Source organism: Camelus dromedarius, chromosome 32 (genome assembly GCF_036321535.1).
Source record: "Camelus dromedarius isolate mCamDro1 chromosome 32, mCamDro1.pat, whole genome shotgun sequence".
NCBI lineage: Eukaryota > Metazoa > Chordata > Mammalia > Artiodactyla > Camelidae > Camelus > Camelus dromedarius.
Window position 1 is genome coordinate 15,651,619 of NC_087467.1, and position 18,160 is coordinate 15,669,778.

The 18,160-nt window shown below is 34.8% G+C and overlaps 1 protein-coding gene across 1 annotated transcript in view; it reads right to left on the reverse strand.

The window, feature by feature from the left end:
- Positions 1-568: 568 nt before the first annotated feature.
- Positions 569-18,160, reverse strand: part of MIB1 (MIB E3 ubiquitin protein ligase 1) — a 91,017-nt gene continuing 73,425 nt past the window's right edge. The window contains exons 16-21 of the mRNA XM_010976836.3: positions 17,738-17,919; positions 15,886-16,078; positions 12,439-12,517; positions 9,562-9,675; positions 8,074-8,174; positions 569-4,960 (exon numbers count right to left, since the gene is read on the reverse strand). Of these exons, the coding sequence (XP_010975138.1) occupies positions 4,820-4,960; positions 8,074-8,174; positions 9,562-9,675; positions 12,439-12,517; positions 15,886-16,078; positions 17,738-17,919 (810 nt within the window). The 3' untranslated portion in view covers positions 569-4,819. The remainder of the gene's footprint in view (positions 4,961-8,073; positions 8,175-9,561; positions 9,676-12,438; positions 12,518-15,885; positions 16,079-17,737; positions 17,920-18,160) is intronic.

An 18,160-nucleotide genomic window follows, 5' to 3' on the forward strand; every position in this document is an offset into this window, starting at 1 on the left:
ATAATTAACAACTGCTTAAAGTAGTAAAAAGCCCTGAGTCAGAACTTTCAATAGCTTCCTAACATTACAGATTTCAGACAAAAATGGCACATTTGTTTATTTTATAGAAAACTACAAGACCATTTGGCTTTTTGGATGAAACCATGTTTATGAAACAAAATCAAATAGACTGCACAAGAAAAGTAAAATATTCAGCAATATAATCTTTCTTACACACTAAGTGTCGATTATAACTTGTCATTACGGATTTAGGCACCAAATTCATGTGGCAAGCCACCGTTTCTATACCTACTGCTTCCTCAACAAAATAAAAATCTCAATTTTAACCTCAGGTTTTCATCTCCTTCTTAGTCACAAATATGAATAAATGCTGGAAAAGTAATACTCTGACAGAAAAGGAGGTGGAAAATGTCAACGTAGCAGTTACATTAATTCATCAGTTCTACGACCTAGTCCATATTTTTATACTCTGGTCTGACCCACTATTAACCATTTATTGGCAAATTGAGGCTCAATCTAAAAAATTTTCCCTCTCACTGTAGCAAAGCAATGTACACATGAGACAGCATTAAACAGTTTTTCCTCAAATTTAATGTTCTAAAGAAGTACAAATGTAATTATTAATACTGTTACAGTTTTATATATATGTTAAAGTTCCAAGGCTATATATGATTATCAAGTAGTATCAGTAAGCATTCCTATCATAATATTCAAGCAAATAAAATCAGGTTGCCTTTTGAGAGAAAAAAATATTTTGAAACAGTTACAAGTAGACTTAAAGACAACTGACATTTTCAATAACAAGGCACACATAATTTGTGAAAATCTATTACCTTTCCAATTTAGCACAAATTCAAAGCTAATCTAATTTTAATGTTTAAAATGTGTTTCTCCCCTCTGGCTCGAAATGAAATAACAAACTCTTATAATTAACAGATATTTAAAACCTACTCAATTATGACTGACGATAATTGGGAGAGGGGTAAGAAATTCTGTCTATTCCAAATTTTAGTAACTTGATGTTTACCATAACTTTAGATCTTGCAAACACAAACTCTCAAGATAATTCAGGTGTTTCTTAATTTAATCAAAGTTCTATTCCACTAGGGGGAGGTGGGAAAGGGGAGTTGTTGCTTAATGGGTATAGAGTTTCAATTTTGCAAGATGAGAAAGTTCTGGAGGTCTGTTTCACAACAATGTGAATATACTTAACACTATTGAACTTAAAAGTGGTTAAGATGGTAAAAAATATGCTTTTACCACAATAAAAAAATGAAAAAAAATTATATTCCAAAATTCAATTTTTATACAAATTATTCCTATAATATTTTAGACACTCTGAGAGGATAAGTGCTTTTCCTTTTGAATTTTTCTAAAGCAAGCTGTATTAAAGTTTATAATTTCCAAAGCAACTGTTAATTAAACTACATTAAAAACTGACTGAAAGACCCTCTATTCAATTAAATATAATCTCTACACTTACTGCTTTGATAAAAATCTACATGATCCCCTTTTCTCTAAACTCAAAAACTGACTTTTCTTCCTTATTTGCTGCAATCCCCAACTGTCCTCCCTTTCCAACCCCATCACCAATTCTCCTAGTTCATAAGTTTAAATAATTCCTAGTCCAATAGGGTCTAAAATTCATAATAAACAAGAACAGCAACTGGGCAACACATAACTATACAGTCTATTTCTACTATGTAAAAATGACTCAGCAAGCTTTGAAACCTGAATTGGACAAACCTTAAGCAGCATGCATTGCAATGTGCTAAAATGCTCTTACAGGCTAAAGCCATCAAAGATATAAATTTAAGAAAATTATTTTCAATGTTATCAATTATTTTATGCCTCAGTAGCTAACGGTCAACTTGCAATGTTTAAAATTACAAATAACCAAGTACAATACGGACAGCTAAACTGAAACACTTGTGTGATACAATATTCCTATACTAATACAAAATGATCGTCTCTTGAAAAACTTTCTTGCTCCCAACAAAATTAAACACATATACAGTATAAGCAGTAAGAATGTTAAATTATGTGAAGAAAAACTATCAGAATAGCACCATCTGGTAAGTTGTGTGTATGTCTTGGTAACAAAGTTGACAATGTTAGAAGAATAAAAGAAAATGTGGTAGGAAATGAGGGGTGCAGAGAGGGAATTCAAATACTACTTAATGACAACACTTTGAATCATTAGGGAGAAATGTTCTCAGTATATTTAGATCCCTTCTTTTTGAAGAGATTACTTCAAATGTACAATGGCTGCATAATAAATTCTGTATGTACTAAGACACTGACAATTTTTTCAATGTTATCTAGCCCCTGACGCTCAATAAATATGTTTTTGAATGAATGCATGTCGGTTCTGTTGTTTTTTTTTAAATGATTCTAGGAAAAGCAAAAGCTCTCTTGAGGCATAAGATAACGAGATGATTACAACAAGGACACATCCTAGTCGGGAAAGTGCTGCTGAGACATAAATAAGAGGTAGCAGTTTCACAGAGTTAGAGGAAAGTCACTTAAACAAGTAAGTTCTTAATCTTATTCTCTGTCACAAACCCAAAATACATTTAAAATAATTTTTCAGGTCCTTCAAAACATGAATAGAGAAACATTTTCCATTCACTAAACAAATTTCCAAGTGGTACAAACACAGAAAATCCACATGAACCTAGCACTATAATTACAGTGACTTTTGACTTTTGCCATAGTTTATAAATTATTATGTTTTTAACATGGAGGAAATAAACTAGTCTGGAAGATGAAATTGCCTTTTAGGGATATAGGTTTAAGCACTGCGGCTCAGAAGACAAATAAAAAGGATTTAAGTCAAGTAGAGTCGTGACCGTACTGACTGGCCAAACGGTGCACGAGTCAGCCAGGTGCCCCCGCCTTACAAGTTCATCTGGTGGAAGAGAGATGGGCAGTCTGTGGCGTGGAAGAAAAGGAAAATCCTGACTTTCACTGTTTCCAAATTTGAAAGAGAACCATCTCTTTATATGAACATCATCAGACAGATGTCCTATCTTTTTATAACTTCAAAATATGGCTTAAAAAACAGCCTCAGTGGCCCTTTGTTACGTAACTGAGTAGAGTCAATATAAATTCTCAAATTTAAAATTTATAAAAAATGTACTGTTCTAAATGGTAAATTACTCAGCTAAACACAGGTATGGAACTACTGAGACTACACTCAGCCAGCGAAGCGCACCAATGTTTTCACCAGGATTTGCAAAGGCATAGCCATGAAATTGCCAGAAATAGGATGTTATGAGAGCTAGACTTTGTACTTTCAAATTTAGTTGTTGCAGCACAAAAATTGAAATAAGAACAAGATCCAAAGGGGAAAAAAACTGCAAAAAAGATAACTATCCTTAGGAGTGAACGTACATACAGTACATAGTAGATACTATCGTAAACAGCTGGTATTTTTATAATCTAGTAACAATGAACCCCAAAATACTTATATTCATGTGTATATTCATACTACTGAAAGACTACTCATTCAAAGGAGAAAAATGTATTAGATGCTCTAGAGTCGAAGTTTGAGTTAAAAAAAAAAAAACCCACACAGGTAATCAGACATATTTCTGTAAATGTCCTAGTCATTGTTTCTGAAGTAAATGTTTATCACTGGTTATGTACTGTCTTGGATACTGCTGGCAGTTTAAATAATATCCTCATCATCAGGTATAAAGACAGACTGCTCTGCTATCTGAGAGATCATGGAAGCGAGGCCTATGATGAAGGCAGAAAGAGCAACACTGGCAGAATTAACAGATACGGGGAAGACAGGCTGCTGCCTCTGGGCAATGCATTATCCTTCTCCGATCACTGGGGTGCTGCTATTTAGCACATTAGAAAAGCTAAATTGAACCTCAGAGCCCCAAAGAGGACAATACCATTTCACCAGTCAGATCAAGTCTGGATAAGTAATCACAGGGGAAACTGAGGCATGCTTTTCACAGACTTTTTTTTAAGAGCTGGCTAAACAAAACAGTGTATTAATTAATACAAGAAAGGCAACTGGTAATGGTGAGTTAACAGGTACTCTTTTATTGGACAACCTCCCCCTGCAGTTCCCCACTATGACTGCTTATTTCTCCTTTTCATGTCTATCAGTCATACTGAAACTAGCAATCTGATTCAAGTTAAGCAATTTTCCTTGAATCCAGGAAATAAATGCAAAGTCATTATTCTCTCACCCTATGTTTTCATTTACTCTAAGAATTCAAAAACAATCATTGGGATAAACTGCACATTATCTTAAAAAGACTTCTCTGTTCAGTATTCCCTTAACCACATACAGCTTGTACTACCATTTTATTATTTCACATGCATGACATAATGGTTTGACTTGCCCCTTTCATTTGATGCGTGACTTTTCTGAGTACCTGTGTCAACTCTCTGGGTAAAATCATGATAAACTGAAAGTCAGCTGAGCATAAGGAAGTGTATCTTTTAAGGTCAAATTTATTAATTCTCTTATAAGAAAATGCAATTAAAAACAAAAATAACAAGGGATCCTTAAAGGATTTTCCCCTTTAGAAGCCAAAGGTAAATTACCTATGAATTACATGAATTTGATGTTTCAAATGAAAAGGAAAAAAAACAAAAACAAAAACCAAAAAATACGGGTCCAAACACTGTTTTGTAGTTTTTTGTTGCTGTTGTCTGGTACATTTATAGTCAAATTACACTCTAGTAAAGAAACTATGATATTAAAAATTAATCATTAGAACCTCCAACTAGCTTAAGAGCTAAAATCTCATGACTGAATACTTTAGCTAACAAAACACACTGAGTTTCTTAGTTAATACAAAAGAATCCTTCGTTCAATAGCCTTTCGACAGATAGGACATTCACTCATTCGATCTCCACAGAGCTGGCATGTTCCATGGCCACAGAGGAAAATCATGTTCTTCAGACGATCCAAACACACAGGGCACATTGTCTGGAATGTGAGATACAAATAAAGTAATAAATGCTGAGACATTTTGTATTTTGAAAGTGTAACGTGACAACACTGTAACATTAATTTTCCTTTGTTGCTTTAGTCAAATAATCTATTATTGCTTTAAATTGAAAAAATTTTTATAGTATCATCCGTAAAAAATGGAAATATTGCTTGTACTGTCAGATCAGTATAAAAGGTACTATATAAAATAAAATATTACATACAATAAATCGTACATAAAATTTAAAATGCAAAAGCCAAAATCAAATATGAAATGGGAAGCCCCATTCAGTCTGAACTAAGACTCAGATTCCCCAACCATAGGTACTATGCTGTTCTTACATGAAAATAGCATGAGAATCAGGGGCAGTAGAGAAGAGATGCTGCTAATAACACACGCCAAGCATCACGTAGACATGATACAATCTACATCACTCAGTCCTGCATCACTCCAACTTCAAAAAAGAGGACACTGAGGCTTCAGGGGATTAAAAACTTCTCTAAGACAAGCCCGAATGTGAACTCAGGTCCACGTGGCCCCAGATCTCTGGCTTTTAGAGGTTTTTTTTTTTTTGGTTTTGTTTTTTGGTTTTTTGAGGGGGAGGAGGTAATCTGGTTTTTTAATTTATTTTTCTGTTAATGGAGGTACCGGGGATCGAACCTGGGACTTTGTGCATGCTAGGCACACACTCTACCACTGAGCTATACCCTCCCCTCTCAGAGCTCTTCCTTTTAAACATGCTGCTGCACAGCATTCCTATCATTGCAGATCCCTTTAGTTAAAAACAATTAATTTCACTTACAATTTAGGAGTATACCTCTGTGAAATTATCAGGAAAATCACATATTCACTCACAAAGCACATTTTTACATTTTATATTTATAAAAACATATCTTACCTTAATATACTATAAAATTTCATTCCGAATTATACTTTTACTAAATAATATAGAAGAAGTGAAATAATTAAACAAGAATGTCTAGATTAATAAACCAGGCCCAAAGCCTATATGAAGATGTAGTTACCAACTTTGACAATACCAGAAATCACTGCAAAGAAAACAACAGAAAAAAGGAACTGTAGTCTAACTTGTTGGCTTCATTCTTCGAAAGTAAATTTTCACACTTATCTACCTTAAAGTTTTGAGAAGCAAAGCTGGAGAAAATATTTTCTTAATTTTAAAGAGCTAAAGCAGTTTTTAAAAATTAAGTTAAAATAGTCTCTTTCCATTAAACTTTCAAGAGGTCTATGTAGTTAATTAATAACTATTATTTCCAAAAGTAAACACATCTGTGCAGCCTGGGTTAAGTTACTTTAGATTAATACACTCTTAATAGCACATAAAATTAATTTTCGCCTTTTAAAGAGATACTGGGGTAACAGAAATATTGGAGATTTAAAATTTAAAAAGAGATTTATTCAGATGCTTTCTCTTAGTACCTTGAAGGGGTCCCTGAAAGAAATTATAACATTCCACAGAAAATAAGTTTTAAATGTTTAAATACTTTAGTGATGAAATATGGTAATGAAGATTATTTAAGAAAACACTTCTTCAAATGGCAAACTTTGGACAAAGGTACAGCTGAATTATTCTTTTAGGTTCCTATTTAATAAGGTTCAATAAATGTCATTACTCATTAAGAGAAAAACTGTAATTCACAATTAAGAGATAAAATGCTTTCACAGAAGATGTGTCCAAAAATCAGTTTTACCGTTCAGTTTTACTGATTGAGATTCTAAAGAGCTTCAAAATTTTAAAACTTTTTATTTTATATTAGAATGAGCTAAATATATTCCTACATTAAGAATTTATAAATTCATATTTACCTTAACTTATTCACTATATAACAAGTATCACTAGGTGCTAGATTTCAAAAGAAAAACTGGCCCAATTATAGACTGTTCATCATTTCAGATGAGTGTTTAAATTCCTAATAAATATATACAATTAATTCTAATTTAGTTATTTCAAGAGTCATTAGGTATCCTGGGTCACTACCTATTGATTATGTTACTTTCTTATAAACTCAAATAGAAAAGACAAGAGTGTGACTCTAACAACTGCGTGGCAACACTGATGTGATGGCCAAACTAGAGAAATAACACCCTTTGCTGCTCAATCTTTGTAGTTTAATCAGATTTAATTGCTGGGTCAAATGGTAAGATAAAGGGGGAAAAGAGTTTCTTACTTACCATATACCTACAAGTTTCAGGTAATTTCTTTACTTTTACTGTTGCTTTCATTAAATATTAAGTAGATGTAAGAGAGTACTTCTGCTGGTATATATAAGATATAAAGAACAACATAACCACCACCCAGTTTAAAGCATGGAATTCTACCCTTTCTTTTGAAGCTCCTCCAGGTATCCTCCCCCAGCCCTCACTGATGACTCCTCTGAATTTTGCATTTATCTTTCCCTTGCTTTTCTTTATGGGTGGGTGTGTGTGCGTGCGTGCGTGCATGTGTGTGTGTGTGTGTGTCCATTTCTCCTTTTTATTGAAGTATCATATCTATTCAGAAATGTGCACAAATCATAAGCGTAAAGTTTAATAAAAGTTCACAAACTACTCAAATGCATGCGATCACTTACAGCATGGAGTTTATCAGTACTCCAGAAACTTCCCTCATGCCCCCTCCCAGCCATCCTAGCCAAAAAAACCCCACCACCCTTGTTTAAACACCATCTGTGTGATTATTTTTTCCAAGTTTGCATCCCCAAACAATATCCTATTTAGTTTTATTAGACAATGACAATCTTTTCCAAAGTGTTTTACTAATTTACACTATGAATTATGACTGCTACACAGTCTGCCTAAACACTTGATACTGACAGTTTCTAACATTTTTGCCCCTTAATCTGATAAGTCGGAAAAGACACCTCATTGTGATTTAGCATTTTTTCATGTTGACCCTTGGTTATTGGTGTGTTTCCTATTTTGTACAGTGCCTGATGAAATCTTCTAATCAGATTTTGCCTACTGCAAATATTCAAATACTACAAGTGATACACAAATATGAACCACATTTACTACAGAAAACACTAGTAATTTCATAGAACAATATGAAATGCCATTCTTCAAGTCACTGTCACCACGGAGAATCAGTTACCTGCTCTTTAATGTCCTGAAGCTGTTGCTGCAGCTTCTGCACGTCTGCGTTGACATTGGTGTTATCCTTATCCTTCTGTAACACGGGGATGTTCCCACTTGCTATAATACAGATAAAACAATCTTACTGTTATGACTGTTTTGAAACAAGAATGATTTTTTATTTCGAAAATTATTAGTTTTTTTATTAAAACCACAAAACTATTATTAGAATCCTCTTAAAAAATTTTTTTTCATGTGGACAACAGATGTAGCAGTGACATTTGTTATACTCCTTCATTTATAATCTTCAAAAAGAAATAGGTTTACACATTAATTTCTAGTTATATTTAACTCAGCCAGACAATAATCAATGCAGACTTCCGGGTTTTCCAAGGCTCTCCTTGTAGTTACTTGTTGTTACTGATCTGAGATGAGGACCTCTGTGAAAGAAAGGCCATGATCTGCTAAGTGGTGGGAAATTTTTTATTTCACTTTTCGTACTCTCTAGATTCCTGGTCTTTTACTCTAGTTAATCTGTCCCTGGGATTTTTATCTTGCTCTACTGGTGATAATGACAAAAAGTCCTGAGCAGAAGTGACTACGCTAATGTTCCTCCTCATCTGTACACAGAACAAAGAAATAAAGGAGACCATCCAGCTTACGTCTTTTGCAAAGATGAAAAATATTTTTACACAGCTACACTACAGTTGACCCTTGAACAACCTGGGAGTTAATCAACAAATAACTCACAGAGCCCTCTGTATTCACGGTTTCTCCACTTTCCTGGATCCAACCTACCACAGACCTTGTAGTAGTCCTGTAGTGTTTACTACTGAAAAGTATCCAAGTGTAAGGACTCTCGTAGTTCAAACCCACGTTGTTCAAGGGTCAACTGTACTGAAAAGGTTGAAGGTAAATAATTTACGTTTCATCTTTCCACTTGTTCACTGGACTACACTTCAGTTTATCTACAGTTACTCTGTCACAAATAATTATTATTCCACAAAATACTTAAATGTACCAGGTAAACCTGTTACGTAAAGGAATGAGGTTAACACTTGGGTAAACTGAAAAAACAATTTACAATATGGTGACCTCCCCCAGTAAAATATACCAAATTTCATCTTTAAAACAGCAACAACAACAACAAAAAAATAGCCAGCAAATTTTCCTTAAGCAAGAATACTACACTATGCTGGCACATCAGAAATTAACGCAACATTGCAAACTAACTATGCTTCAATAATAAAAAAAATACAACAATATTCTTTATATCATATATGGAGGTTTGTTAAAAGACTAATGTTTAAAGTTCTAGAATCATATTGCAAGCTAGAAAAACATAATTTTAGGTTTCTTACAATGTAACAAGTGCAAAACCCTACCTGGTTCTCATAGATTCAAGTCACATACCTTAAGTTTTACAATGTGACAGCATACTACGAGATGTCCATGAAAGTCCCAGCAAGAAAGCAAAGTAAGAAACTGCTTAGGAAAACCCACTTACAGATGTCATCAGTGGCATCCTCTGAACTTTTCCCTCCGCAGCACATGATGAAGGGCACTCTTCGCTCAACCACTGCCCGACACTGCACACACTTCTTCATCAGGCTAGCACAGTCTGGGGACAGCAATGGGACACTTCTCACCAAAGGGAATGAGAATAGGGTTGCCTTTCTCTGCTCTTGCAATTTAAATTTAACACTGAGATAAGTATTAAGTAAGTTATATCAATACGCAATTCTACTTTCTTAAAACGTTATCAACCTAAGAACGTATACTTTCCATTGGCAGCCTCTAGAATAGAGTCCATCATTATGAAAATAACATTTTCTAATACAATGAAATAAACTGTGGAGGGGGTTTCTAAGTGTTTTTAAAAGATGTAATATAAATATCTCAAGATCTTAATGCTTGAGAATAAAGAAGGGAGATACCTTTCATAAATTTAACTACTACAACAAGAATTACAAGGTTGCTCACATGGAACTTTTTAAAAAATACCTTCTTTTGTAAACAGCTTACCTCTCAAATTCCTAAAATATGTTGAACAATTCTCTTCCTTCTATTAAACTGATGTAATCTAACAAAGAAAATGCTTAGTGACTGTTTTTTAATGTAGCAGTAAGGAAAGTATCAAAAATTTATCATAACGGACTATCTTTCTCATACCTATATGTCAGAAGAGTGTTTCCCCATTCCAAGAAATACCCAGGCACAATGATATGTTATGGATTATTAACACTACAACTAAAGTTATCAATTAATTATGAAATAACACATAGTGCTTCAACACATTCTTTCCCATTAGCATTTACTATGAAAGTATACTACACATCTTAGCATATGTACCAAGTGTCCTTGTCACTTGAAAAACAGGCAAAATAACAAAAACTGCGGCAGGATACCTAATGAGAAGATAATAACCTTAACAAAGCACAAACCCACCGAGTCATATGCTGCCAACAGTGCTTACACTGGTGGGCAGCGAATCGTTTTCAAGGCTGATCTTGTCCGAGGCCTAAACAGAGATGGCTCTGATCCCAGCCCAGGCAAGATGCACCAGGCAGGAGCTAATGCTGGTAGGTATCTATCTGGTTTGGGACTTCTCTTCAACCTGAGGGCAGATTTTTTTCCTTGAATTTAAAGGATTAACTTAATTGTCTTAGTATATAATATGTAACCACAACTATATCAAATCTTTAACTATCAAGTTAGGTTGTTATATTGTTTATATACAATCTTTCTTCAGTCCCTCCAAAGGGGATATAATTTCTCCTTCCTTTGCTCTGTTAAGCCACCTTATACTCTTCAAGGCTGCAGTACTCTGCAGAACATTACTGTGACGTGGGACCAGACTAACAACTGTGCTGTACAGTTTCCCCTTGGGAAAAGGGATGTTCTCCATCTCAACTTCATCTTCCCTAGCAAATAAATGTTTACCAATGTGTCTATAAAATGGAGAAAACAATCTACTTCTTAGGTTTCTTGTGAAGATAAATGAGGAAATACTCAAAAAGAGATTAAAGTGCCTGGTATGAATTAAGAGCTCAGTAACAGTTAGCTGTTGCTCTCGTTACATTTTAAAGCAAAAAATAATGTAAAAACTTTGGGAAACTCCTGGGGGAAATGTTACATTAAGGTTCTAGAATCTGTGTTATCAACTACTAACTTTAACCAGCTTCCAAGTCTTTGAAGGTATCACTTTTGGTCTCTGATGGGATCAGCAAACCACACCCTGCAACCAGTCACCTATTTTTGTAAATAAAGTTTTAATGGAAACAGTCTCCCAAATTTGTTTACACCTTGTCTATGGTTGTTCTTGTACTACAATGTCAAGGTGAGTAGCTGGAAAGGGTTGAGTAGTTACTACAGAAATCATGTGGCCCACAAAGCCAAAAATATTTATTATTTGACCCTTTACAGAAAATGTCTGCTAACCTCTGGGGTATGAAAATTTACATAACCTAAGCTCTTTTTACTTAAGACAGAATTCTCTTTCTTCCTGCCCTCTGACAGCTGATAACAGCCATTATACCAGTCTTTGGTAAACAGAAACAATTACTTATGCAGAATGTTACAGGAGAAAACCTTGATCCTTCCTTAGCTGGTGAGCTGCCTATCAGAATGAAAAAAAGCATCAACACTTATAAGCAAATCTGTGCTAATGAGATTAACCTATCATACAATATGTTACTTTAATCAAATACTGTATTAAAAATCAACACCTAATTGACTGAACAATTTCATAACAGGAAATACCATGCTTTACCGTGCACCCATTTAAGTAAAGTTGTTAAACGTGTTTAAAATTCTTCATTGCCAAGTAAAATTTAAGCAAAGGGAAGAGGAGAATATTAATTAACTTGAAAAGAGTAAGGGGGATCATATAAAAGCAAAGTTTAAAACTTCTCTTAAACTTTAATATTATCCTCACAAAGAAAAGATTTCTAGAAGCTCTCTTGACACAGAGGTGAAGAAAGCCAGAAATTACTGCCCTAAACGGCTGCTGCGGTGGTTCCGCAGTGAGGAGAGCACGCAGGAGACGTAATGTAAAGGGGAGGACAAATGAGGACGCGCTAATTTTATACGTGAAGAAAGGCTGGACTAAGTGTTTCAACATTCATTGTTGGAAATAAACTTCTCCGGTGTGTGAGAAGAGCGCACTCTGTGCTGATACAGTGCAGTGAGAAGAGGAGCTGGCAGAAGGCAGTGCCTTCAGTCTCCCTCCCACTCAGGGGGAGGCAGGGAGGGAACAAATGGAGGGTTCTAGAGGCCCACCAACCCCTCTGCTCACCAGTTATTTTTAAAAAATCGAAGATATAATTTGTCTCACTTTCTATTTTTATAATAACTCTGAGGAGGTTTTGCACAGGCTACTTACTCTCACAAGCACACATGTGTCCGCACGGCTGAAAAAGAACAGCTGCTTTCTTGTCAGAGCATACCACACATTCTTCAATCTGCCAGAAAGAGGTTACAGTGCAAGCGTGAGCATCTACAAATAAATCTAGTGACTCTAACAGCTCCTTTTGTATCCAAATGTATTTCTCCTCTATAAGGAAACACTCCCAGCACAGAGGAATTTAACACACACTTCTCCTCTGTCCTCTGCTCTCTAAGCTACTCGTTTTCACATCTTTAAATACCCCAGCTAAACAGGTTCTATTTCCACTTTAGTCTCCCTACCTAGTCAGGGACACCAGACTAGACTAGATCAACTTAGCCTCCGAAATGCAAACTCTAATGGGGCTGGGGCGGGCAGGGGAACAGAAAGAGGAAAACCCTGGGAATGGGTGGCTGAGGGACCCAAAGCCTGGAGGGAGGTACACTAATTTTTCACAGCTCCCAACAAAGTTTTTCCTCTCTGATAAGGGAAGGGCTGGGGATCATGGCTCAATTTTAAAGGTATGTGAGTCAGCTACCTGGCTGGTTAGTAAGCTAAACAGAAAAGCGGGCGCAATCTGGATGAAAAAAGAAATGAAAGTCCCAAATGTCAGCAACTAGAGTGATGGACAGAAGTGCCCAGTGTAATGATGGCAGGGAGGGGAAACTCTGACTGATCTAGCCATTTGTAAGTAAGAAGCATTTTCACATAAATGTTTACTGGATGTGCTAAATACCGGTCAAACATGAAAATGTGACAATGAAAAAAAGAGTAAATTAGATTCTATGTGTAAAGTGTTTAGTTCAATGCCTAATATAAAATCAGTGCCTAGAAACAGAATACATGTAACTGAATCATTATGCTGTATACCAGAAATTAACACAACTGTAAATCAACTATACTTGAACAACAAAAAAAATTACTGTCTAATACATGATAATTCTCTTCTCCTCTCTATATAAAAGATGTGTTGGTTTTTAAAATGATTCTCAATGCAACTGTCTATGTATCTGAAATGTTTATAAAGAGTTTAAAATAATCTAGCAAACTGATCTCATCATTTACTTACCCATTCCCCTATTTAAAAAAAAAAAATCTTTGTAAGCATAACTTTTTCCCCTTCTGGATTTTTTTCCTTAGGAATGGAATTAGTATATCAAAGCATGTTTATTGTAAAGGTTTGTATATATTGTCAGGATGGTCTCTCAAAAAAACTTGAATCCATTCAGTCAACGGCAGTACCAAGAGAGTGCCCTTTCCCACTTTCCTGGCTAGCATTTTTTAAGGTTTACTTTTGCTAATTTGACAAGAGTGGTTAATAACAGTTCATTATTTGTATTTCTTTAATTGCTAAAGAGACCAAGCTTGTTTATTCTCCCTACCTCCAAATACTAGTTTCATCATTTGTTTTATCTTCAGTGAAGATGTTCATGATCCTTTAACCACTTGGGGTCACTATTTCTTTATATTCAAGGGCTCTGCAACGGACCTGGCAAGTCTGTTTGGTGGGTATGTAAGTTTTTGTACTTTTGTACAGGTTTGAAAATCCCATAACTTAAAACACAAACAGAAAACTTACTAATCCTTGGAATTCAGAACCAGTCTAAAAAGGAATGACAACATATTCCTTCCCCTCTACCTTCCTGTTCTATCAACTTGCCCTTGCAGACATGGTTTTTAAGTTTCTCTGCGTATCATAACACAGGGGAAAGAACAAGGACTTGAGAATCAAGAGAAATGCACTGAAGACCTAACAATCAGTGCACTTCTTTGAGCTTCGGTTTTTCCAATTGTAAAAACCAGAGCTGACTAGATGACCAACAAGGGCTGTAAGATGAGACTCTGCTTTTCACAACCTAGGGCTCTGAACTCACTTCACATCTCTCTTAAAGCACTCACAACATCTTATATGGAAGTGTAGCTTTTTATCTAAGTCATAGTTTTCCAAGAGATTACAAATTTTTAGCAGGGAATTATCATATACATCTCTGTCTTGGCTACAAAACAAGTGTTCAATAAGTTTCTGAAACAGGGCTTAATCTAACAGAAAGTTTCAAGCCCAACAGCAGAATCTAGAAACAAGAGAATGGCTTAAATTTTTATTCTTTCAGATTCTTTCCCAAACTGTTACTCTGTGACAGGTAACTAAAGCAAATTGTAAATACCAAGTAGAGTGATCCACATTAATTTATTAAAGCAGGGGTGACACAGATAGAATGCCAACAGAGCCTGGCATACAGTAAGTGCTGCCAGTACATCCTTCTCACCTCCACAGACAGATTACACAACTACACACATACTGTTACTCCAGTACCTCCCATCCAAAAGTAACTTCCTTGAACTTTTTCATGTGCCAGAAATTTTACCAATGATATACTCATTTGGATCATAAAGAATACAGTCTTAGAAGGAACACTAGGAAAATGTAAGAAGTACTGGCAAGATTTCATCTTTTAAGTCACTATTGGCTAATACATCATAGGAATTGGTGCCAGCTCCTTTCTAATTAGTGAAGATTAATGAATAGCTTAGGAAATATCAAGAGAAAAATGAAAAGAATGAAACCAAGGGAATGAAAAAAGAATATAAACTTCATAAATGAAACCAAAGAAAACCAACATATTTAAGTTATTCACCTTGAGAGAAATCATTTGTGAGAAACTTAAATATCATTTACATATACACTTGTTAGGAAAAACTAAAAAAGAAAATTATTATTTCAGTAAACCAAAATGAGTAAGATGATGCAGTAATAAGAAAGCACTAAGTTACATGGAAAAAAACTGAAACTGGAAACTCAGAAAAGAGTACTGCTTCTCAAAAACCAAAAGGAGTCAGATGAGATAAAAAGTCCAGAGTACATGTAGAATTTGGCCACCAAGGATTGCAGGATGATCACACTTTATTTGCCTAATTGTGAGATACAATACAAACTGAGAAAACTTTATCTATGATTTTTTTTGTGAAAAATGTCTAAGTTGACCCTAATTAAGCCCGTGAGATCTAACTTCCAGTTTACAGAAACACAGGTTATAGAAACAAATTAAAGAACATCATGATAAAACAATCAAATAAATCCAGAATGTGTGACATTTTACCCAAAAAAATCAACTGGTCTTTTACAAAGATGAATACAATACAAAACAGTCCATGCACTCCATAAAGGTACAAAACACAACTAACCACAACACAAAGTGGAATTAAATATATCTTTCGGTTATAAGGGACTTAGAAAGTAAAATGGTGGATTACTTTAACTAGTACGATATTTTACATATCTCAATTGCTGCCTTGATAAATGTATAAATTATATATTCTATATTTAGATCATTCTTAGGAAGAACAAAATTAAAGACACATGCTATCATGTAATCTTACTTATCATTAATTGCAGTTTCAAAGAACTTCATAAAATGATGAAATACTATATTAAAAACATATTACCTTTGTCCTGGACTGAACTTGTTCTTTACAGATGAGGCATTTCTTGACTCGTGGAGAACATAAAGAACAGGTAGCAATATGTCCACATGGGCCAAAAAGAGTATCTCTCTTCATATCTGAGCACACCATACACTCTTCTAAGGTTTCAGAATCATTACTGATCATAGAAGGACTTCGAGAACCCACCTGACCACTAATAAAAAAAAAAATTCTAATCAAGCCTATCAGAATATTTGTATTACAAATTTATTAATTAAAATACTTTACAACATCTAGAGCATCATTAGTACACATAAAACAGCTTTAGTTATGTTAAAAAATTAAGCTTTAACATCTGTGTATGAAACACTGTATGCTACATTTTTCTATTTATACACCTCTCTGCATTTTTACATACTTCTAGTACTACTCAAACTTCAAATGAATAAATCCTCACCCAATGGAGAAGGGTAAATCTTCTTCTAACAAAGAAATCAAAAACACTAGTTTAAAAAAATTTAACATAAACACACTTTCACTCAGAACCTATTTTATCTATATAGAACCAGCTGAGGAAGACACAGGACATAGGAATAAAACAAAATCCTAGCTAGAGCCCACATTAGTTATCCTAACTGCAGACAGAATGAACCATCGGCAGAGCCCACAACTGATACGGCACTTTGGAAAATATGTCACTGCAGCTGCTGTTTTGACATTTCTTTAAGCATATCCTTAAAGAGTATAAAATTCTATTACAGAAAGACAGAACACATCTATAAATACATACATATATATATAAAAGATACAGAAATACATACACACAACCAACTACAGCTATAAAAAAGGGACACTGTTTCCACCCCAATCTTCAGAAATTCATGCACATGCCCGCTCCCATGTACGTACGCAGAGTGGTTTCCCCTTATACTCGAGCTACTAACAGCAGAAATTACAGTGCCTGTAGCTATACATTTTACATGCATTCTGTCCTCCAATATAATTTTATGCTCCTTCGGGATACACTTGAAGGAATGTATATACCTCATTGTATCAATTTCCCTATGACACAGCTCTGTAAATGGATTCCAAAGAGATGTCATTTCCTCACTACACATAAATTATAAGAGATGAAAGAAAGAAAGCACAAAGGTCAGGGGACAAGTACTGAAATGTTCAATGACAAGAACCAGGGATAAAGGGCAATAATAGTTGCACAGCACCATTTGGATAAAAAAGTAATGAGATGTACTTTTGTATGTCTGTAATACCTAATAAGAAATTTAGTTATACTGTAAACAATAAATAAAATCATTTTTTTACTTTTAGAAAAGAAGACAACTGTGGAATGATCATTTTTAGAGAAAAGTCTATCAGGAACTGGTTCATTCATTTGCTTATTCTTTCAATCCTTCATTGGCAATTACTGAGTGCCTGTCAGGCACTGTGCAGGGTCCTAGAATTACTACAGAGTTTGTGTGAGATAGACCCTTTTGGTGAGCATGTAACCTGCCTCTATTTGGAAGTTCACTAAAATTTTAAATACATAGAACATTAACCCCAGCAATTTCACTAGTGAGACTTTCTTACAGATAAATTCCTATAACATACAGGAGTACTGGAAGATCAGAATAGTTTAGAAAAGTTTCTTCGACCTTATTATGCATAAAGCTTCATATTTAACAATGAAGAAAATACAACATGAAATAAGAGACGTGCTATCTGTAGGAACATTTTCAGAGAAGAAAGTGTCAAAGCAAAGACAGAGGAAGGGCAAAGACAAAGACTTTCAAGTAATCAAGTCTTCCATCGCAAAACCACACAATACTTTATGTACAGAATATTAGGTTTTATGATAATAAATAATACAAACCTGACTTTTTCTTTATGACACTTTGCCAGTGCTTTGCAGAGACTTGGATCAGGACAGAGATCAAGTGGAGACTGACCCTTCTTATTTCGAATGCTAAGGTCTGCACCATTGGCAGCCAAGAAACAGGCAATTGATGCTGCACTCTTCTTCTCAGCCCCCTGGGTACCAAGTCCCATTATTAACTGAAATCAAATGAAAAGAGTCATTATTTTCCCTTTAGGAACCTATTACCCACTCTTATCATTAAATATATATATATGTTAAGTATGTGTATATGATTGTGTGTGTGTATATATATATATGAATATGTTTGTGTGCGTGAAAAACATGTCTGGAAAGAACTTACACACTATGTAGATGTGGTTGGCACTGATGAGTTGCAGTCCAAATATCCCTTTCCCCATCTCACCTACCCACCGTTTC